At 36.9% G+C, this 24,993-nt stretch overlaps 1 protein-coding gene across 1 annotated transcript in view; it reads left to right on the top strand.

Moving 5' to 3' along the window:
- LOC145670413 (phospholipid-transporting ATPase ABCA3-like) overlaps window positions 1-24,993 on the top strand; it is a 541,163-nt gene that overhangs the window by 477,877 nt on the left and 38,293 nt on the right. The window contains exon 23 of the mRNA XM_081739072.1: window positions 6,364-6,574. Within this exon, the coding sequence (XP_081595198.1) occupies window positions 6,364-6,574 (211 nt within the window). The remainder of the gene's footprint in view (window positions 1-6,363; window positions 6,575-24,993) is intronic.

Here is a 24,993-nt window from a genome sequence, read left to right as displayed (position 1 = left end):
CCAGCGCAGCACTAGTGTCGACGCTCTTGCATGGGCGCTCATTTCACAGGTTCATTGCCTCTCCACTAACGCCAGTACGGCTGAGTTGTCGCGAGTGTACTGTGTCCTGTGATCATTTACAATAATTAAAACAATTGCCGAACCCACTGACTGTGAGATTCAATCTGTTACCCGGTTTTTGAATGCAGGAAACGTTTAGCATTGCGAAATTTATCCTCAAATTGTAGAGACTTACAGTAAAAGTGCAATCAGTAATGCCATGTTGCGAAAGTTGATGAGGCAGTTCAAGGAAGGGCGGACAAATGTCCCCGACGAACCACGAAGAGCCATGTGTTGTGACTAGTGATGGGTAAATTCCCGGGAAGATATTTTTCGGGAATATTCCCTGGGAATATTCCCGGGAAGATTCCCAAAATGGGAATTTATCCGGGAATTTATGTTTAATCAGAAAGATTATTGCATTCTATTACTATATTATGATTTCAAAGTTAAATTAATTTTTATATCACAGCATATTATTACTGTTGTCCGCAGAGGACTCTTTAAAAAGTATATTCTGAACGGTACTATGTTACTTTATTAACACTTTATTATATTTAGAGTGTACGCATAAATGTATATTTATTTACAATATGTTCTATCAATTAAATATAACTATTCTATCAGACCTTGTTTCCGTTTTGTACTAATACACAATAACATACTGAGCAAGGCTATGTGATTATATGTAAAAAAAAAAAAAAGTATCACGTAACAGTTTCAACACAATAACTGTGTCTTCATCAGACTTACACTCCTTCTGGCTGCTTGGCAGTTGGTCATCACTTATATAGTCTCCGGAGATCAACTTTTAATTAGGCTCCGCCCCTTCATTAAAAAGTAACACTTGTGTGGCTTTCACTTTCACTTATTAGCTGTACACTTGTAAAATTAAAAGTTTACTTTTTTCGCTGAATACATTCTGTCCTCTAATTATCCTTATTAATTTTTCCTCTTTCTTTCCTCCTTTTCATTCCTTCTTCTTTAAGCAGAATCTTCTCCCACTCTTTATTTATCGAGAATCCTGCATTCCAATTCATCACCTTGTCTCCTGCCCTCATAATCTCCCTAGCTTCCTTCCATTTTCTCACCAAAGTTCTATTCTCTACTTCTATGACCTCTGCTCCTTCCCACCCTATCCTGTGGTTTGTCTCTTTATGATACTTATATATCGCATTGTTGTCCCTTTTCAATCTTACATCATCCTGGTGCTGTTTAATCCTTTCTTGTATTTTCTTTTTTGTTTCTCCTATGTAAATGTTGTTACACTCCGCGCATCCTACTCTATATATTACTCCTCTTTGATCTTTGTCCGCTACTGCTTTCTCTTGGTTTTTCTTACTAACTCAATTATTCTGCTTCCACCTTTCCTGTACGTCCTAATTGCTGCTTTCCGAAGCATTCTCTTTATCTTCTCTGTTTCTTTGCCTAGGCTTTCTATTCCAAACCATTTTTTGTTCTTGTCTTCTTCCTCTTTCTTTCCCTCTCTTGTTATGTCTCTTGTGATCTTATCCTCTTCGTTGTATCCATTTCTCCTTAGCTGTGTCCAGTACTTCTTTAAATCGGTTTTCCTCTGTTCTTCATTTGTGTTTAGGTCTCCTGTTCTTTCTTCCATGCTTTTTATGAAATTCTTCTTTATCCCCTCATCCACATCACTTCGTTTGTGGCAATACACTCCCGCTGCACACTCTTTTTTGGTACCAGGATGTAATAAACTCTCCTCCTTCCGACTTCTTAATTTTCATATCTAAATAGTTTATCTCCTTGTCTACTTCTATTTCATTTTCCAGTCTAATCCCTTTTTTTTCATCTTCCACGTCTCTTATGAATTTCACCAGCTGCCTTTTCGTTCCCTTCCATATTCCTAAACAGTCGTCCACATAACGGCTAGAAAGAAGCACTCTTTCTCCTCCTCTTTCTATCGTCTCCTTCTCCCATCGATTCATTACTATATCTGATAGTACTGGGCTTAAACAAGATCCTATATTAAGTCCTTCCTTCAATCAGTGTGTTATTGTCAACTAAATATGCGTGAAAAATTATATAGTAAGACCTAATACTTTTAAACCACTAAACAGTTTAAATTTATTTGTAAGTGGATTTGCTCAACTTGACTCTATTACTGATATTATAAACACACTAAATTTATAAATGTTATAAACCAATTAGATTGGGTAAATGCTAGAACATACATGTCTCACCAATTTATCAACATTTGCGCATACAGACGTTAATTTACATGTAAAAGAAGTCCGAGTACCTCTTCAGAAATTCGAGTCAGAGAGAGGAGACAGAGCGACGTCTATTACTAATGGTGGTTCAGGGTTTATTAATACTACTTCATCTCTATTTCTACATAATTCTAAATTACTTTACAAAATGGTTCCTTTTCATCATTTGTAAATTAGTACTTTGCTAATTTTGGCTGTTCTTTAGCATTGGGGACCAGCTTTTGCACCTGCTTTTTTTGCGATATTCTATTCCGATGCGGTTGTTTTATGGTTTCATACGTTAAATTACGTTACCAAAATTAAATTCAGACAGCATTGTAGAGCGAGCGTTAGCGAATGAAGGCGGGTTAGATCCCCGCATGGCACGTTGTTTTTTTATCTTCGTTACTAACAATTCACTTTCTTTTCTCACAGAAATCATTTTCACTTACCTTTCCGTTTTGTACAAATCCCCTACTGCCCTAAAAAAAATGTGTTCGATACTTTCTTGACTACTTTAACATCACTATCAACTCATTTCTTCCGTAAATCATCCTACTTTTCGCTAGTTTTGGCTCCTCAATACTAAACAATTACCTTACTTTTTAGTTCAAATGGAAACGGAATTTAGAAACTCATATTATTAGTTATATAAAGTACCGTCAAATAATATTAAATTTTTTAACCTCCAAATTCTTTAAAACCCAGAAGTAAATCATACTATATTAAAATAAAGTAATTAGTCATATGATTCTTATAATTTGGAAGATAAAGTAGAGAAATGGAAATAAATTCCTTCCCGGGAATTTATAGGCCAGGGAAAAAACCCGGGAATATTCCCATTTTTAAATTCCTTCCCACCGGGAATATTCCCACTGCCCATCACTAGTTGTGACTAATGAGTCAGTGAGGAAAGTGGATGAGAAACTTCGTGAGAATAGACGGTCCACAATGGCAAAGCTTGCAGATGAGTTTCCTCAGGTTTCGAGAAATGTTTTGCACGAGATTGTTACCGATCGCTTAGGTTATTGCTAAATGTGTTTTCGCTGGGTTCCGAAAATACAGACGTCCACCGAACCAAACGACTTGGCAGTGTTTTGACATTTCTTACCTATTACAGCAATGGTAAATCCTGACTGGTGACGAAACGTATGTTCGTCATGTTACCTCAGAATCGAAAGGCGTGATAGCACACCGGATCTCCCACAAAGCAAAAGTTCAGAACGACAATATGAACTCAAAAATTCATGTTCACAGAGCTTTGAGACAGAAAAGGGATTTTGCTAGTTGACTTCGTATCTAGGGGTGAAACCATCAATCCGGAATAATACTGTGAGACTCTGCGGAAACTTCGGCCTGCAATCCGAAACAAAAGAAGAATGCTCAGTAAAGAGGTTGTGTTGCTCCATGACAATGCTCGTCCCCATACTGCTGGTACCACCCAAACGTTAATCCGACAGTTCAGTTGGGAAAAGTTTGACCACGCGCAGTACAACCCGACTTGGTGCCGTCTGACTACCATTTGTTCCTGTACCTGAAGCGTGCTTTCAAAGTGACGACGACGCAAAGGAACGCTGTGAAGTTATGGCTGTCTTCACTGGCGGGATGTTTCTTTGAGGAAGGTTTAGACAGGTTGGTCACCCCCTATGACAAGTGTTTAAACATTAGTGGAAACTATGTCAAAAATAGTTTAATGTATGCTCTTTCATGTAAAAATAAATTTGGTTTGAACAAACATGGTTGAGTATTTTTTTAAACAGTACTTACTTTAAGGACACGCCTCGTATAACAACACCATGAGAAATTAGAGGTATCAGTATTAGCGTGTACAAGTAATTCTTGCTATTATTCTAATGTTTCTGCTTCATGATATTATACGACTTGGAAAAAACATATTACAGAACTAGTAGCTTTGAGAAATAGGCCTTAGATTATGTAGCATATACGTAGTTCTGATCAGTTAAAATGGTATAGGAAATATTTGAAAAGCATATTTAGTAAACAATCAGAATGGTAAGAAGTTTTAGCTGTTGATGTTCAATATTAACATAATTGTGGTTCAATAAACACTTAGAATCGCGAATTCATACATTAAAATCTTGTATATATACAAATGAACAAAAATTACCCCATACCGTAAGCGTCGGTGGCCCGCCGATGGGCGACTAGCGACATATCGCCAAAAATTGGCGGCCCCGCAGTCATGATGCGCGGTGGCCCTACTTCCATTTTGAAAATTATACAGCTGGTGGCCCACCAGCGGCAGAGACGCGACGAAACGCCAATGAATTACAAAATTACTCCTACAAAATATGTTAAATCTCTTATATGCGTGTTTTATTTACCCTGCGGTGAGTCTAAAAAACATTAAAAAACGTACCCCTCGGTGGGCGCAAACCACCAGCCTTATGACTACTAGACCCATGTTCTTCCAACTTCGCCACGGAGGCAGGAAAAAACATCGCTTGTATAGGTATAAATTGTTGAGGTCTTTTTAATTTGGCTAATCAGAGTTCTCCTTTAACCGTGCATATTCGACGATAACCCTTTGGAATGAGATAAAATGCGTTCGCCAGGTAATTTTATAACAAAATGGCAAGCGTCTATTTACTTTATTTCATAGTTCTCCCATATTCATTTTCTAATGATCGGCGACAGTTACATCTAAATTCATACAATTATATATACCCATCTCAAGGTTTTTCACTCCATAATGTAGAGGTTGGGGTTACTCTTGACCCCGGAGCTCACTTTAGGAACAATTCGTCAGGAAAAATAATATATATATAATATGTAATAACCGCATGCACATAACTGGCGATAGTTCGTGTTGGTCCCTTCGCGATTCTCCGCAATGAATTGAAGGAGCGCGGGCCAAAATTAAATCCTCACTGCTACACGGTGGTAACTTCAACACATCGACTGTAGATATCTGTTCCGACTCGACGAAACCCTGCCGCCAGTGGCACACCAGAGGCAATCCTTCGACGCGTCGCTAAGTCGACGATCGACATTTGCCGGCAAGCGGGCCCTTAGGTGTTGGCGATGTTTATGATATGGGGTAGTTAATGAGAAACTTTAACAATATACAATTTACTGTATATGCCGCTTAACGTTTTCACCAATTGCAGTAGGAGGGAATTTTTACCGACTCAGTAGAAAGTAACATATTTCCCATACATTCAGCTTGTTTGTGTTCCAATGCCACTGTACGACAAACCCAATTGCACAAGATGGTTAAATGGCTTTGAAGAACAATTTCCGAAGCAGATCATTCTGCCTAACTTATATGGCAGAACAACATAAAGTTATATTTCGGTAACTTCGTAAATTAGTACGAGTATTAGAACGGAATATTCAAAAACTGAAGTTCGTATTTGTCACGTAAAAAACCGCTAAGCGTGGAAAGAGGATGTCAAGGGATTTGATAAATTGATAAAGGAGTAGAGAGAAAAAAACTATCAATATCTGGTGTAAACCACTACACTGCATAGTAATAACTTAATACGTTGGATCAATCGTATTTCTCTCAAGATTTACAATACATCCTTCTTCCAGTAAAATATATTTTGTTCGTCGTCATTTAAATATTTGGAGTATGTAATAACTCAACGTAGAATCCAATAAAATCCGTTAGTTTTTACTCCGATGACATTTTGATAATATTTGAGAATATTATTTATGATTTATATCCTTTCAGTATGTTTGCTGCCTACTTCGTGTGTCTCTAGTCCACGTGGTCCTGGTGTTAGTTCCCAGTGAGAATAGCGTTAATCTCATTGCATTGTTCGGATTTCACCTTACACTGTAAAACCACGTCTTACATATCCTCGGTACTGCAAAGACATGTTCAACTTCAACATGAAAACAAAACTTCATGTTATACGTTGTGACATGAATATTTCTCATGAATTTAGTTCACGCAATCGAAAATACTTTAATTGAACTAACTTTTCCATTACCACCTATATTCACTATTGTCAACTGCTTCTTTATGCCATAAAATCTCTCTTTATTGTATGGAATACGCAAATTGACTTCCTAAACCTGCTTTACACTTTGGAAGGATTCCTTCTAACAACAATATTGACATAGTATTTTGTTTAACATGCAGATATGAAAAAGGTTGCCAATAAACGATGTGGAAATTACAGTGGTGGTACAAAAAGGAAACTAATGACAGCTATAAGCATGTTGGGAAATCCTCGGGTTATTCTCCTTGACGAAGCAACCAGTGGAGTAGACCCAGTGAGTAGAATGAGAATCTGGAAAATTATAGGAAAGAAGAAGGAATTGGGGAAGTCAATAGTTCTTTGCTCTCACAGGTAAGCAGATTGTACTGAAGTAATATAGATTTCTATATCATACACAGTACGCCCTCACTATAATAGCTTATTTATCCATTAGTATTTCTTTGTGGATTTGTTCAATCCGTTATCACGTTTATTTTTATATCTTTTTCAAGTATTCCGATTTCTAGCAGTGGATTTCCCTTTCGTTGGGAAGGGGTAAGGCTGAGAGACCGAATTCATTCATCATTCAACTGATCATCTTTCATCTTCATTTGTTCAATCTGCCCTCAGTTGCGAATAATCATTCCGGACACTCAGGTAGTTGGTTGCAGTCTTGATGACGACGCTCAGTGGACATCTTACTCTGGCAGGGGTGGATGTGCACTATATCACCCTGGTGTGTCAGTCCAGTGTTTTGTTTATTTTTGTAGCTCACAAAAATATTCAAAACCAGTATATGCGAGGCTTATTTAAAATTATTGGCAATTATTTTTTTTTTGGCACAAACAAATGTAGTTAGAAAGATGTGGTTGATGCGCACATTTAGGTGATTCCACTGCGCATTATTGTTTTTTCTCCGTTTTGACGAAGCAGTCAGTTACCAGAGGATCCCCGATAAATAAGTAGAATGTAAGTGACCGGCGTCGGGATTTCGTTCTTGACAAAATGACTGAAAAACTCGAACAACTCTACTTCATTAAGATTTTTATTGACCTTGGTGAATCTCAAGTAGAAACAATCTGGAAGATCCGACACGCCTTCGCGTATAAAGCAATGGACAGCATGTACAGCCACCACCAAAAGTAACTTCCCCCTAAGTGCACTAATTCCATTACTTGGGGTCCAGGTCATTTGCAGTTGTGAGAACACCTGGACAAATGCAACCAAACTTACACTGACAGCAGTTGTTAGCCCTGATCCAGCTGTTTATGCAGCTCAAATTGTAAAGTAGTTGACTAATGAAACAGATCTCCATTCTGAGATGAATCTCTTTGGTTCAGAGCGTGTTGTCCAATGAGCACCATATATTATTCTCAATATTGCTATGTATGTAATGTATTATATAATGTATGTTCAGACAAATAAAAAGAACTGGCAACACACGAATCAGAAAATACTTGAAAGTAGATGAAAATATCAAACCTAGAACAACTGCTGGAAATAAGTTTGTAAATGATTGCCTCCATTAACAAAACTTCTCCAATTCTCCACATTCCAACATCTTTCTCTTTTTGGAGAGGAGATGATCTTGCTTGATACACTGAGTATGCATTGAATTTGAAATTGAAACATTTGAAAAAGTTTCAACTTGGCCGGGATTTGAACCCGGGTCCGGCGAATGTAAGTTCAATGCGCTAACCACTTAATTATAGCGTTACTTCAGCTTCCACTCAAAATTTAGCTAGTTACATTTGTTGCATTTAAGATTATACACAAAATACTAATGATTGTATAAGGAGACGTTCCGTAAGTGAATATCATAATGCCTTACTCGAGATTTCCTACTTTAACTCAAAAAAGTTATACAGATCTTCGTCAATGAGAAAAAATATCACAAAACGTTCATGAAATTGAGGATACCTCACAGTTTTTAACGATGATTCAGATTTACATTACTACTCTTGCTCAACCTAACGTAATTTCCAAAGAAGAAAAGACAGCAGACATTATTTTTTCATTCTTGGAATTGTGTCAACAAGTGTAGAAATAGTTCTATTATTTCCATAACTTCCATAACTACTAGTTTATTTTCTTATGTTTGTATTAGGAATTTGTAAGAGTGGTAAAGTATGAAAATCGAATGTCAGAGACCCGGGTTCAAATCCCGTTGTGGAATTTTTTTCTTTGTGGAAGGTATTGTGTACGTAATTGATATCGTAATTTTATTATTCCTGTATTATTATTATTATTATTGGAAAGTCGAGACTTGACTACATATTTTATGTTTTATTAAGTTTTTGATTCAATCTTAAGTTTTTTTGTTGGTATGGAACGTATCTGAAATGATGAATTGCTTAAAACATTAATATTTCTAGCAGTAGTACTAGAAACCTATAAGCAACTGTTGAGAAACAATAACGCTTGTGCTTTATCAGTCGTACTTTAGACTCATACTAACGATATGCCTAACGTATTTATCAATTGCTCGCTAAACACGTTACTTCCAAGGCAGTACTAACCGAGTTTGATACGGCTGTCATCTAATAGTTGTGTCTCGAAGTTCGCTTCTCTATTGAGAGTGCACTGAAGAAAGTTATCTCAACACTATGGCCGAGAGAAAGTGAATATTTCCATGATATCTTACGTTCGAAGTATGAATATTACAAATGATAAAAATTATTTTTAACCATCAAGTGGTATTGAACCCAGGATCACCAGAATTTGAGCCCAACATTTATCTCACTATTTTAACACATAGTTGTTAATTTACAGAGGAAACACTTGCTGTTAAGTGTCTTCAGGAAACCGCACACTTTTACAATTCCAATTTTGTAAAACTCTAGTTTAGGTCATAATAAAATAGAAAGTGTTATGAAGAAAGAATAGTCAAGAGAATTCAAACCTAATTTGACAAACTCAATTGTTGAAAATGAGTGATAGAAGTAGTATTTGTGGATGTTGTTGAAGCATTTAAATATGAGGATGTTTAACGCACTGCTTGAGCATCGAGGCTATATGTGAAGCGAAACTACAGTTTAAATATATCTCTTCGGAAATGAATTGAAATGTAATCTTTAAGTTTTAAGTCTCACGGTTGTATTATCTGTCAGGAAAGTAAACGTACACCTATTTTTCGAGTCTGGCATTCCTGCGCTCCATCCGTGGAGAGTATGAGAATTAAATCAATCAAATGTTTACTGAGGGGCAAAGAGAAAGGTTTAATCTGAATAAGACATTCCAGAAGGGCACAAGCTGTGAATACGAATAGTGCATAGTGTAAATAAAGGACTACACCAAAAGAGAAAGCCAGAAACAGCTGTTAAGCTTAGAAAAAAAGAGTAAAAATTGTCGAAGTGGGAACATAAAACACAAATACAAGAAATACGCCGACAACTAAACATTCACCACGCTATGATCTTGGTGTAGTGGTTAAGGTGCAGGCTTACAAATGCAAAGGACCCTAGTTCGAATCCCTGTCATGAACATTTATAAAAATTTTTGTTAATAATACATAAAGCTCATGAGAGATGGTAAAAGAGGTCGTATTTAGCCTTTCGTAGCAATTATTATTGGTAATGTTTAGTACTGATAATACTTTTTGTCTTTGCGTATTGCTTTTATTCTTTTCTTCATTTGGAAAGAGAAGAATATCCGAACAACTGCTACCAAAATTCCTCATATTTTGAATATAAACGCCATTTGCAATTAGTAAAGAATAAAAATTGAACGTTCCGATGTAGCTGCAAAAAGTAAAAATGAAAAACATGGAAGTGGAGTGTTCGAATCCGTACTCATGGTTATTAAAAATACAATTTCTACATGCCTTACACCTCCCAACCACGTTTCTACGTTAGCAAGTAAGAGGGTTGTGTTTAGGTTAGGCTGGTCAATACGTTATGCAAAGAGGCTCGGTTTAGCTCTGACGCGAGAAGGGAGCAAATCACTCTTTCTCTCTCTCCCTCTGTGTGTCTATTTATCTATCTATCTGTATATATATAACGCTATTTGTGAATGCCATAACCACCCTAATTTTCAGCGGATTGAGACGAAAACTGGCACAAACATTAATTGTTGAAATATCTTGATGAGTTCGTTAACCAGAGTAATCAGATGAAAATGTTCAAAATGGCGGCTCTTCAAACTCTTAAAAACTTCCAAGGGAACCAAATTTCGCCCATAAATAGGTATTCAGAAAGTTTGAATAACTTTTCCTCTTTTACTGAAATATTTGTGTGCAGGGACTTATTTAATATTGGACCCGATTAATCGCCTAAAGAAGGTTCACGCTCTTTCGCTACAGTTAGGCTTTTTTTCTTTTTTTTTTGCAGGAGGGGGGTTATTTTTTTATCGGAACAAGATGATTATTAGTGATAATATGGAATTACACATTGAAAGTCAAGTAACTTGTGAAACGTGTTATTTGAAAGAATAATATAATAAATATGCTTTTCCCTAACAAAGAGAACTGTAAATAATGTATTTCGAGTTCGGGAGCGTGAATGGCGAGGAGTGTTATTTGATTTGCTTTTTAGTAACACATTGCATTGCACATAAAGGTAGGTAACATTAATGGTAAATAAAACAATAATAATAATAATAATAATAATAATAATAATAATAATAATAATAGGCCCTGTTTGTGGCAAGGCAATATCTTCCTCATTTCTTCTTCAAACGTAATGATTGTAACGCCATATCTCCCTTACAAACAAAATATTAGCAATTTATATCGAGAGAACGGGAAGTTGTAAGTTATAGTGATGGGAGCAACGTTGGACAGTATGCACTCATAGTAATCAGAAAAATATGCGATTTCAATGATAAATGAACGACGAGTCATTGTCATGGGTAGTCATGGGGCCACAGCAGAGCCCTCTTTAGTCAAAATGTCAATAACTTATATCGAGAGAACAGGAGGTGATAGTGAGATGGGACCAACGTTGGACACCGTGGACCCATAAGGCGCAAGGAAAAAAATTAGGGGGGGCGCCAGCCAGCCTTAATTATTTCCATATAATAATATAAAATTATATTGTCGAAATACACACACGAGTTAGCTAGTAATAGTTCATATTACAGTATTATTATTATTATTATTATTATCGACAGCGTCTTTTCATTACGTGTGCATGTTTGACATGAAGCCAAAGAGAAGATCCATCATTCGTAGAAAGAATAAGAATAGTCAGTTACTTTAACTGAACGACAGCGAAAAATATGAAAAGAGTGAGTGCCTGTAGCGAAAAGAAATAATACTTTCTCTCAAATGGATAAAAAATCAAGCCGAGATAGATTCGAACTCACATGGACGGTGGGACAAGCCAGTGCTTGGTCCTCTTTTTTTTTTAAATGACTCACCGAACGTGTTTCAGTATCTTACTTATTGCTAATTTTACTTGCTTCATCGTTTAACTTGCATTTTCTAATAACTTATAACGACAGGGACACGAACAGAGAAACATCGAGAGCAGTTAAAAATCATTGATGCTCTCCCGCCGGGAATCGAACCCGGGACACCATACACCAAAGCCGCACGTGCTAGCCACTAGACCAGCGGGGAGGCCACCGCTCGTTCTGTGTCGTTAGGGATTACGACCACTGTATTGCCAGCTATCACTTCTGTGGGTTGTATACTATGATCACATGTTTCTTCTTTGCTGGAAGAGTTAAACCTACATTCTATGTAATACATGAGGTATTTAGACCTACATGCTCTTCATATAATGTAATAAAAGGGTCATGCTGGGAATAAAAAAAGAACATTCCTTGGACAAAACGGAAACTATTGGCATCAGAAATATTTATCTAAGAGGCATGCGCAGTAGTATATTTCAGAATAGTTATTGTTTAGTTCAGTAAAGGAAGAAAGGGGTATAGAAAAGCAAATATGTCGCGTCAACTAGAGCGACCAGAGTTGACAGAGGCGGAAGCAGATGTGTAGTAATACAACAACTTGGTTAAATTGATAATTGGTTCTTCATTCTGTAGTAGATCGTATCACAACTTTACGGGAGAGCTGAGAAAGACTTACTAACGCTATCGTATAGTAAGCTTTAATAACACGATCATATAGACACAAATGGATGTAACTGTGAGTACTACAACTTGGATTTAACGAAAGCCGTTTAGATATTCAGTGGTTTGCAGGGTTGTATAAGACACAAAAAGATAAGACACAATACAATTCTTCATACCTCAGCTTCCATTATCTAGATACATGCAATTTCTGGTTAGATACTGAAACTGCTGTCGGATTTTAATACATGACGTATTGCAGGATACAAAATGCTTTGCATTACTTGTTTGTTTGTAGACAGCTACTAGCTTAGTGTTCTGAAAGGTTGTGAATAAACTAGGGATAGCCATTTCCGGAATTATTACTTTTCGGACTCCCGAAAGTAAAACCGGAGAAATTCCGGAATTCGGAAAATTCAAATTTTGGATTAATACCGGAATTCGGAAAAATCCGGAATTTAGAAACTTCTGATTTCGTTAACATTCCGGAATTCGGAAAAATCCGGAATTTAGAAACTTCTGATTTCGTTAACATTCCGGAATTCGGAAAAATCCGGAATTTAGAAACTTCTGATTTCGTTAACATTCCGGAATTCGGAACAATCCGAATTTTTCGAAATCCGGAGTTTTTCTCAATTCCTGAATTTTCTAAATTCCGGATTCTTCCCGAGTTCCGAAATTCTTCTGAATTAGGGAGTTTAACTGAATTCCATAATTTTCCGAAATCCGGAAAGTGAAAGTTCCGCTTCCGAAAAATGAATTTATTTTAATTAATATGAATCGTGGCGGAAATAAGTCTCTGACCAGGTAATGGCGACTGCTTTGAAAGAAATGGAGAGTATGAGAATTGAATCTGTCATATTTGTAGTCTCGTGTGGAGAAAAAACAAACTTGTGAACCAACGGTTTAAGAAAAAACTCAAGTTATTAATGTAAACTTTGCCGACATCATAAAAGAAATATGAAAGACATTTTGAATCGAAGAAATATAACATACAAGTTTGCAAGCGGAGACAAAGAAACCTAACGTAACCAGACAAAAAACGAATCGTTTACCGCGTAGCGATCGCGGTTCAGTGGTCAAGGTGCTTGTGCAAATGCACGTTGTAATTTTTTTTTACTTTAGGATTTTTGATGGCGATTGATCGGCGATAACATACGTTTTATTATATTCAGATATTTGAATACTCGGATGTTTGAATACTTGAACTATCAAATCTTCAGGAATAATAATAGTAATAATAATAAACTAATAATAATTATTATTATCTCGTAGAAGATTAAAAGCTAGGAGCTAATTATAGCTCAGGTCATACCATTACAAGCAGAAACGTGACATTTGGAAAGAATATTTCGGTTTGGTTTAATGTTGCCCACGACAAGAGGAATTTCTCATCTCGTTTCTAAAACAAACAAAATAACACGAGAGTTAACATTTTACATTCGAGACGGGACAAGGCTAACTCAAAATTTTCATCTCTCTTTGGAGATGAGAATCGAGACGAGACAAAAAGTATCTTAAACATTCCCCGTCTTGTCTCGATTCTCGAAATAGTGTATGTCCATTCTTTAAGTAACAATTGCTCCGTAGACTGAATCTCATAGGCTATTTCGTTACATTGTATTTCAGAGCTCATTGAATTATGCTCTGTGTAGGTATTTTTGTAGCAAATCTTTTATATTTACCTCTACATATCCTAAAAATTAGTTTATTATATGCCTTACTGTTGCGTGATATTCAGTTATATTTATTACAATTATTTTCCCTAAAATATACAGTAGAGTACTTCCTACATGAAACTTCAATGCAACGTTCTAGTTTAAAATGTTGGTAGCAGCAGAGGTGTGTCTTGAAGGTACGGAACCCTTTCCCCGAAATCTACTTTTAAGTAAGTTTTGCCAAATTTCAGGGCAAGTTTAAAACTTTTATTATTATTATTATTATTATTATTATTATTATTATTATTATTATTATTATTATTATTATTATTATTATTATGAATATTATTATTATTATATCAACACCGTGTATAATCTTTAAAAGATATACGGTTTGTATCTGAATAGTAAAAGGTAATTGACTGTCGATCTCGGTCGTCGAGAAGTCTTCAGGAGGGAAGGACATCCGCACGTTCTGGGTTTGAGTTCCAAAGGGGCAAGTATTCGGGCTCGAGCCAAAAATTGTTAAAAGTTATAGGCTTCAGCCAAACATGTTCAAAACAGCTGGGACCGGGTTTAGGCTTCTCAATGGCTCGAGCGGCTCGGCTCACAGCTCCTATCGAACCGAACCGAGAAGTGAGCCGAGCCAACAGCTCACCCAACCGAGCTGATTCTCACTTTCCGCACTTGCACTACTCGTATGATACAGTAATTTCGCCGTGCAAGTTCAATAGTATAATAATAATAATAATAATAATAATAATAATAATAATAATAATAATAATAATAATAATAATAATAATAATAATAATTTTCATCGGTCCTGCGCGGAAATTGAGAATTAAATCAATCACATGTGTAGTCTAGGTAAGGAGAAAAGCCTAAACTGAATAAGACATTGAAGCGGGTCACAAGCTGGGAATAAGAATAGTGCAAGGTGTAAATAAAGGACGACACTGAAAGAGAAATCCAGAAACAGCAGGTAAACGGAGACTCGCTCGCTCGTTGAGCTCGTTTTAACTCGTTTTGAAATAATGGCCTGATTAGACTGGAAAGTGAAAGCCATGAGAAATGTAAGCACTAATGTGGAATACTTTTAGTGTTGCTCACGACCGGGCTGCGTCTCGTCTCGTAATTTTAGTGCATCTCGTGGGGCAATTTTAGTGTATCTCGTCTCGTCTAGATAACGAGAAGATAATAGTTTTTTTTTTATTATTACGAGACAGCCTCAAATGTCGTAATCACCAATATAAGTATATACTGTAGTTCTTAAAATCGGTTTGGGTACAAAACCTCGCGGCCAGAACCTCGCGGCGACAACCTCGCGGAACAAAACCTCGCCTGGCCATAAACCTCGCCTCCCAAAACCTCGCGGCCCAAAATCTCGCCGGTCCGAAACCTCGCCTGGCCAAAACCTCACCGCCCAAAACCTCGCGGGACAAAATCTCGCCGGGCCAAAACACCCCTGGCCAAATCCTCGCCGCCCAAAACCTCGCGGCCCAAAATCTCGCCGGGCCAAAACATCGTCTTCCAAAACCTCGCGCCCCAAAATATCGCCATACCCAAAATCTCGCCTGACCAAAATGTAAATGTTCCAACAGATGATAAGGATGACGGTATAAAATACGCTGTTTCAGATGAAGTATCACGGATATTTGACCAAGTTCCGCGATACCATATGAAAATTCTATTTCTGTATTAGAGAATTTCAATGTGAAGGTAGGGCGACAGGATGTTTTTAAACTGGTTATAGGGAAAGAAAGTCTGCATAAGGAAAGTAATGACAACTAACGGGGTTAGTTTCGTAAACTTTGGAACATCCTTTGAACAACTTTGAAAACTTAAAATTTTAACAAAAATCTAATAATATTTATGAAAGTATGAAATAATATATGAGTTTTTACGACGTCCTTTGATTATGTCCTGTAGGTTAAAGCGGACGTAGATAACCAGGATGAAGGAAATGATCGAAAAAAGAAAGTGGGAAGAAACGGGAATAACCCGAGAAAGCCTACGCACACGATGTTTTGTATCTTCTTCTTCTTCTTCTTCTTCTTCTTCTTCTTCTTCTTATTATTATTATTATTATTATTATTATTATTATTATTATTATTATTATTATTATTATTATTATTATTATTATTATTTGTAATGTGCAATTGCATATTAAGAAACTCATTGGGTAAATGTTAAAGAAAAGTTTCATTCGCGGCGAATTTTTGGCCGCGCCATGTTTTGGGTGGCGAGGTTTTGCCCCGGCGAGATTTTCTCCCGCAAAGTTTTGGGCGGCGAGGTTTTGGCCCGGCGAGAGTTTGTCCCGCGAGGTTTTGGGCGGCGATGTTTCGGCCGCGAGATTATGTGTATATCCCCTTAAAATCAAGCCTGAGACCTGCACGGTCGAATTCTTGAGCCCAAGCAGAAGACCAACCCGGGTATTGATATCAACCGGCTCGGCTCGTATCAACTGAGCAAACAGCTCGAGTCGGCTCGGTTGGGATGAGCCCATGAACCGAGCCGGCTCAGTTGGAACGAGCCATCGACTCAGCTTAATTGAGCCGATGGCTCGAGCTTTCTCGGTTGGGATGGGTCACCTACTCGGCTCATGTGAACCGGTTCGAGCCAGCTAAGTTGAAACTAGTCCATCGGCATGTTTCGACTCAGCTCAACTAAGCCGATGGCTCAAATCGGCTCGGTTGGGTGATCTGTTGGCTCGGCTCACTTCTCGGTTCGGTTCGATAGTGAAGGAGCTGTGAGCCAAGCCGCTCGACCCGTTGAGAAGCCTAAACTCGGTCCCAGCTGTTTTGAACATGTTTGGCTGAAGCCTATAACTTTTAACAATTTTTGGCTCGAGCCCTAATACTTGCCCCTTCGGAACTCAAACCCAGAACGTGACCGATGTCCTTCCCTCCTGAAGACTTCTCGACGACCGAGATCGACAGTCAATTACCTTTTACTATTCAGATACAAACCGTATATCTTTTAAAGATTATACACGGTGTTGATATAATAATAATAATAATAATAATAATAATAATAATAATAATAATAATAATAATAATAATAATAATAATAATAATAATAATAATAATAATAATAATAAAAGTTTTAAACTTGCCCTGAAATTTGGCAAAACTTACTTAAAGGTAGATTTCGGAGAAAGGGTTCCGTACCTTCAAGACACACCTCTGCTGCTACCAACATTTTAAACTAGAACGTTGCGTTGAAGTTTCATGTAGAAAGTATTCTACTGTATGTTTCAAGGAAAATAATTGTAATAAATATAACTGAATATCACGCAACAGTAAGGCATATAATAAATTAATTTTTAGGATATGCAGAGGTAAATATAAAAGAATTGCTACAAAAATACCTACACAGAGCATAATTCAATGAGCTCTGAAATACAATGTAACGAAATAGCCTATGAGATTCAGTCTACGGAGCAATTGTTACTTAAAGAATGGACATACACTATTTCGAGAATCGAGACAAGACGGGGAATGTTTAAGATACTTTTCGTCTCGTCTCGATTCTCATCTCCAAAGAGAGACGAAAATTTTGAGTTAGCCTTGTCCCGTCTCGAATGTAAAATGTTAATTCTCATGTTATTTTGTTTGTTTTAGAAACGAGATGAGAAATTCCTCTTGTCGTGGGCAACATTAAACCAAACCGAAATATTCTTTCCAAATGTCACGTTTCTGCTTGTAATGGTATGACCTGAGCTATAATTAGCTCCTAGCTTTTAATCTTCTACGAGATAATAATAATTATTATTAGTTTATTATTATTACTATTATTATTCCTGAAGATTTGATAGTTCAAGTATTCAAACATCCGAGTATTCAAATATCTGAATATAATAAAGCGTATGTTATCGCCGATCAATCGCCATCAAAAATCCTAAAGTAAAAAAAAAATACAACGTGCATTCGCACAAGCACCTTGACCACTGAACCGCGATCGCTACGCGGTAAACGATTCGTTTTTTGTCTGGTTACGTTAGGTTTCTTTGTCTCCGCTTGCAAACTTGTATGTTATATTTCTTCGATTCAAAATGTCTTTCATATTTCTTTTATGATGTCGGCAAAGTTTACATTAATAACTTGAGTTTTTTCTTAAACCGTTGGTTCACAAGTTTGTTTTTTCTCCACACGAATCTACAAATATGACAGATTCAATTCTCATACTCTCCATTTCTTTCAAAGCAGTCGCCATTACCTGGTCAGAGACTTATTTCCGCCACGATTCATATTAATTAAAATAAATTCATTTTTCGGAAGCGGAACTTTCACTTTCCGGATTTCGGAAAATTATGGAATTCAGTTAAACTCCCTAATTCAGAAGAATTTCGGAACTCGGGAAGAATCCGGAATTTAGAAAATTCAGGAATTGAGAAAAACTCCGGATTTCGAAAAAAATCCGGATTGTTCCGAATTCCGGAATGTTAACGAAATCAGAAGTTTCTAAATTCCGGATTTTTCCGAATTCCGGTATTAATCCAAAATTTGAATTTTCCGAATTCCGGAATTTCTCCGGTTTTACTTTCGGGAGTCCGAAAAGTAATAATTCCGGAAATGGCTATCCCTAGTTTATTCACAACCTTTCAGAACACTAAGCTAGTAGCTGTCTACAAACAAACAAGTAATGCAAAGCATTTTGTATCCTGCAATACGTCATGTATTAAAATCCGACAGCAGTTTCAGTATCTAACCAGAAATTGCATGTATCTAGATAATGGAAGCTGAGGTATGAAGAATTGTATTGTGTCTTATCTTTTTGTGTCTTATACAACCCTGCAAACCACTGAATATCTAAACGGCTTTCGTTAAATCCAAGTTGTAGTACTCACAGTTACATCCATTTGTGTCTATATGATCGTGTTATTAAAGCTTACTATACGATAGCGTTAGTAAGTCTTTCTCAGCTCTCCCGTAAAGTTGTGATACGATCTACTACAGAATGAAGAACCAATTATCAATTTAACCAAGTTGTTGTATTACTACACATCTGCTTCCGCCTCTGTCAACTCTGGTCGCTCTAGTTGACGCGACATATTTGCTTTTCTATACCCCTTTCTTCCTTTACTGAACTAAACAATAACTATTCTGAAATATACTACTGCGCATGCCTCTTAGATAAATATTTCTGATGCCAATAGTTTCCGTTTTGTCCAAGGAATGTTCTTTTTTTATTCCCAGCATGACCCTTTTATTACATTATATGAAGAGTGTAGGTCTAAATACCTCATGTATTACATAGAATGTAGGTTTAACTCTTCCAGCAAAGAAGAAACATGTGATCATAGTATACAACCCACAGAAGTGATAGCTGGCAATACAGTGGTCGTAATCCCTAACGACACAGAACGAGCGGTGGCCTCCCCGCTGGTCTAGTGGCTAGCACGTGCGGCTTTGGTGTATGGTGTCCCGGGTTCGATTCCCGGCGGGAGAGCATCAATGATTTTTAACTGCTCTCGATGTTTCTCTGTTCGTGTCCCTGTCGTTATAAGTTATTAGAAAATGCAAGTTAAACGATGAAGCAAGTAAAATTAGCAATAAGTAAGATACTGAAACACGTTCGGTGAGTCAGTTAAAAAAAAAAAAAGAGGACCAAGCACTGGCTTGTCCCGCCGTCCATGTGAGTTCGAATCTATCTCGGCTTGATTTTTTATCCATTTGAGAGAAAGTATTATTTCTTTTCGCTATAGGCACTCACTCTTTTCGTATTTTTCGCTTTCGTTCACAGTTAAACTTGACTATTCTTATTCTTTCTACGAATGATGGATCTTCTCTTTGGCTTCATGTCAAACATGCACACGTAATGAAAAGACGCTGTCGATAATAATAATAATAATAATAATACTGTAATATGAACTATTACTAGCTAACTCGTGTGTGTATTTCGACAATATAATTTTATATTATTATATGGAAATAAGTAAGGCAGGCTGGCGCCCCCCCCCTAATTTTTTTCGATGCGCCTTATGAGTCCACGGTGTCCAACGTTGGTCCCATCTCACTATCACCTCCTGTTCTCTCGATATAAGTTATTGACATTTTGACTAAAGAGGGCTCTGCCGTGGCCCCATGACTACCCATGACAATGACTCGTCGTTCATTTATCATTGAAATCGCATATTTTTCTGATTACTATGAGTGCATACTGTCCAACGTTGCTCCCATCACTATAACTTACAACTTCCCGTTCTCTCGATATAAATTGCTAATATTTTGTTTGTAAGGGAGATATGGCGTTACAATCATTACGTTTGAAGAAGAATTGAGGAAGATATTGCCTTGCCACAAACAGGGCCTATTATTATTATTATTATTATTATTATTATTATTATTATTATTATTATTATTATTATTATTATTATTATTATTATTATTATTATTGCTTTATTTACCATTAATGTTACCTACCTTTATGTGCAATGCAATGTGTTACTAAAAAGCAAATCAAATAACACTCCTCGCCATTCACGCTCCCGAACTCGAAATACATTATTTACAGTTCTCTGTGTTAGGGAAAAGCATATTTATTATATTATTCTTTCAAATAACACGTTTCACAAGTTACTTCACTTTCAATGTGTAATTCCATATTATCACTAATAATCATCTTGTTCCGATAAGAAAATAACCCCCCTCCTGCAAAAAAAAAGCCTGACTGTAGCGAAAGGGCGTGAATCTTCTTTAGGCGATTAATCGGGTCCAATATTAAATAAGTCCCTGCACACAAATATTTCAGTAAAAGAGGAAAAGTTATTCAAACTTTCTGAATACCTATTTATGGGCGAAATTTGGTTCCCTTGGAAGTTTTTAAGAGTTTGAAGGGCCGCCATTTTGAACATTTTCATCTGATTATTCTGGTTAACGAACTCATCAAGATATTTCAACAATTAATGTTTGTGTCAATTTTCTTCTCAATCCGCTGAAAATTAGGGTGGTTATGACATTCACAAATAGCGTTATATATATACAGATAGATAGATAAATAGACACACAGAGGGAGAGAGAGAAAAAGTGTTTTGCTCCCTTCTCGCACCTGTGGTGCGTCAGAGCTAAACCGAGCCCCTTTGCATAATGTATTGACCAGCCTAACCTAAACACAACCCTCTTACTTGCTAACGTAGAAACGTGGTCGGGGGGTGTAAGGCATGTAGAAATTGTATTTTTAATAACCATGAGTATGGATTCGAACACTCCACTTCCATGTTTTCCTTTTTACTTTTTGCAGCTACATCGGAACGTTCAATTTTTATTCTTTACTAATTGCAAATGGCGTTTACATTCAAAATATGAGGAATTTTGGTAGCAGTTGTTCGGATATTCTTCTCTTTCCAAATGAAGAAAAGAATAAAAGCAATACGCAAAGACAAAAAGTATTATCAGTACTAAACATTACCAATAATAATTGCTACGAAAGGCTAAATACGACCTCTTTTACCATCTCTCATGAGCTTTATGTATTATTAACAAAATTTTTTATAAATGTCCATGACAGGGATTCGAACTAGGGTCCTTTGCATTTGTAAGCCAGCACCTTAACCACTACACCAAGATCATAGCGTGGTGAATGTTTAGTTGTCGGCGTATTTGTTGTATTTGTGTTTTATGTTCCCACTTCGACAATTTTTACTCTTTTTTCTAAGCTTAACAGCTGTTTCTGGCTTTCTCTTTTGGTGTAGTCCTTTATTTACACTATGCACTATTCGTATTCACAGCTTGTGCCCTTCTGCAATGTCTTACTCAGGTTAAACTTTTCTTTTTGCCCCTCAGTAAACATTTGATTGATTTAATTCTCATACTCTCCACGGATGGAGCGCAGGAATGCCAGACTCGAAAAATAGGTGTACATTTACTTTTCTGACAGATAATACCGGCTAGGCTAAAGGAGACGGTTATATACTGTATATATATATATATATATATATATATATATATATATATATATATATATATATATATATATATATATATATATATATTCGGGTATTTCCTTATAATTATATTCTTCCACGAGCCATTAATATACATTACAGATTATTGAGTTCAATATTTCATCAGTCTACTTGTTGTTGGGGAAATCAAAATCTCTAAACGTTGGCCCAAAAAGACGTGATGTGTGGCCCGCGCACTCAAACGTGATTTTATACATATTTTATTACGTTATTTCGTATGACGTCTTGTTTTAGTGAAATGTACAAAAAGAAAACTTATAATGTAAACAACTTGAAACTCAAGCTATTCCATGCCGAAAGCGTCGGTGGATCAACGATGGGCAACTGAGGACCTCTTGGCAAAAATTCGATGCCGTGCAGCGACGATCCTTTGTGGCCCCGTTTCCGTTTAGAAAATTATACCACCAGCGTTCTACCTGCGGCAGAGGCGCGATGAAACGCCAATGAATCACAACATTGGTCACTCAAAATACGTTAAATCGCCTATATGCGTGGTTTCTTTATAATAAAGTGAGTCTTAAAAACACTAGAAAAAAGTACTATGAAATGGGCGCGAACCACCAATCTCATTACCAGTAGGCGGATGTTTTCGACTTCGCCATGGAAGCAATGAAAGAGACGTCGCATGTAGAAGAATAAATCGTTGAAGTATTTTTAATTTTGCCAATCACAGTGCTCCTTAATGTAAACAACCTGAAACACAAAACATTTGCTTTTACAATCCATGGAAACCTAAAATAATTTTGAAGTGAATAACACTTGTATTAATGATATCCATTATGAAAGAAAGGTAAAACAAGGATATTTTCAAATTAGCTACTTTTCCATATAAATTCCAACAGAGTAAAGTTGTACATTCATATACTTCACGATAGTCCTGGTTTCGATTCCCGCTGGGTAATGAAAGGAACTTTTATCATTTGTAAAATTTGTACTTCGAATGTAAGATATCATGGAAAAAGTTCAGTTTCTCTCGGTCTTAGTCTTGAGATGGCTTTCTTCGGTGCACTCGCAATAGAACAGTAACCAACGAAACACTACTATAACATGACGTCAGCTGTATCATCATTGATTCTTACTGTCTGGGAACGTAACGTATTTAGAGAACAATTGATGAATACGTGAAGCATATCATTAGTATGCGTAAAAAAAAACACTGATCAAAAACAAAGCTTATTTTTTCCCAACAATTGCTTATGTTTCTATTACTTCTTCTACTACTGCTACTGCTAGAAATATAAATGTTTTAAGCAATTCACCATTTCAGATACGTTCCATTTCAACAAAAAGGCTTCTAATTGAATAATCAAACACTTCATATAGGGGAGACCGGGGCTAGTTGTTACAGAAGAGATGTTGCAACACTGTGTTTTTCGTGGTATTGGCAACGCGAACGAGCCATTCAGCCACCGTAACACGTGACGCGGCCGGGGAAGAGGAAGCACAGTTACTTCCATTGTTGAGGTTTTTCATTGAAGCGTGTTATGGCGAATTTTCTGTTTTCTGTGGTGAAAAGTAATTTTTTTGAGTTTCGTTTCCTTGTACATACCTACAAAGAAAACAGGAGGTAAGTTGTATGTAATATATGCTTTTCATTTTAATGTTCGTTAACTATAAGCCTGCATGCTATCACCGTGTTACTTGTTGAAGTTTTTGCGTAATATGAAATGATGTAAAATGGCGTCGGAGGGGGCTAGTTGTGACATCGGCGTTGGGGCAAGTTGCTACACTGTAACAATGTGCCCCGTATAAAATACTGCATATATATACAAAATATATTTTTTTTAAATATTCCAATGTAGCCTGCATTCATTTTCTGTAATAGCATGGTTCGAACGTACAAGAGGAAGACACAGATAGGAAAAGCAAAGGACGAATTATATATGACAGAAGCAAGGGAGGTTGAAGAGGGTAAATCGCTCAGGAAAACTGCAGAAGAACATCACATAAATTTTGACACTGCAGAGATATATAAAGAGAAAGAAGGAAAGTGAGCAAACATCAAATGGAAGAACTCAGTTTGTTAGTTATAGGATGGGCAGTTGTTATCATGGTTCTTGCAGTAAATGCGATAGGAAATTTCGTGCCTCCAATGTTTGTTTTCCCCCGCGTGCAGTTCAAACTCCACTTCATTAGTTCGGGACCAGCTGGTTGTGTAGGCGCTGCTCATCCTACTGGATGGATAATGGGTCCAAATTTTCTGGAATTCATGCGATATATTCACAGAAATGTGTCATCTTCTCCCGAATCTCCCGTTCTAGTAACCTTGGACATCAATATTTCTCATTTGTCCCTGTCAGTACTGGATTTCTGTAAAGAGAATGGCATTGTATTATATCGTTTCCACCCCATATTTCCCACCGCCTTCAGTCATTAGATTTCAGTGTGTATGGCCCTTTCAAGAAATATTATTATACCGCTTGCTCTGATTGGATGAATTCCATCCTGGAACACCCATATAAATCTACAACGTTCCATGCATTGCAAAGGAAGCTCTTGGTTGTTCTTGGAGTCCGAAAAATATTGTGGCAGGTTTTAAGAAATTTGGTATATGGCCTTTCAATCGAAATGTGTACACAGAGCCTGATTTTTTGAGTGCTAATGTTACTGAAAGATCTTTCCCTGTCGAACCAAGAAATCAAAAATCGTACCGTCCAACTTTGACAACCATCCAAATGACTTGCCTTCAACAAGTTGTTCTGCCATAGACTCTCCATATGAAAATAGGCCTACCGTTACTACTCCAGAAACAGTTCACCCTTTTCCAAAGGCTCTCCCTCGTAAGAACGTAGGACAAACAAGATATAAAAGGAAATCTGCAGTCCCCACGGATACACCGGTTAAGGAAATGTTATGTAAAGAGCAGCAAGAGGAGGAGGAAAGAAAAGCAAGGAAAGAAGCATGTTCCAAAAAGAAATTAATGCTGCAATTCAAAGAAGAGCGAACGAAGAAATCACATAGGCCTAGGCCAAAAAGAATTACACTATCTTCCAGCGAGGAAGACGACGATGAAGATTGCCTTTGTATAGTTTGTTTAGGTACATACTCAAAGAGTAAGCCTGGAGAAACCTGGGTTCAATGTCTAGAATGTAAAAGATGGGCACATGAGAGATGTGCAGGTAATGATCAATTTTACATTTGTATTCATTGTT

Source organism: Thermobia domestica, chromosome 14 (genome assembly GCF_964235325.1).
Source record: "Thermobia domestica chromosome 14, izTheDome1.hap1.1, whole genome shotgun sequence".
Lineage (NCBI taxonomy): Eukaryota > Metazoa > Arthropoda > Insecta > Zygentoma > Lepismatidae > Thermobia > Thermobia domestica.
This window is presented reverse-complemented; position numbering and strand designations above follow the sequence as displayed.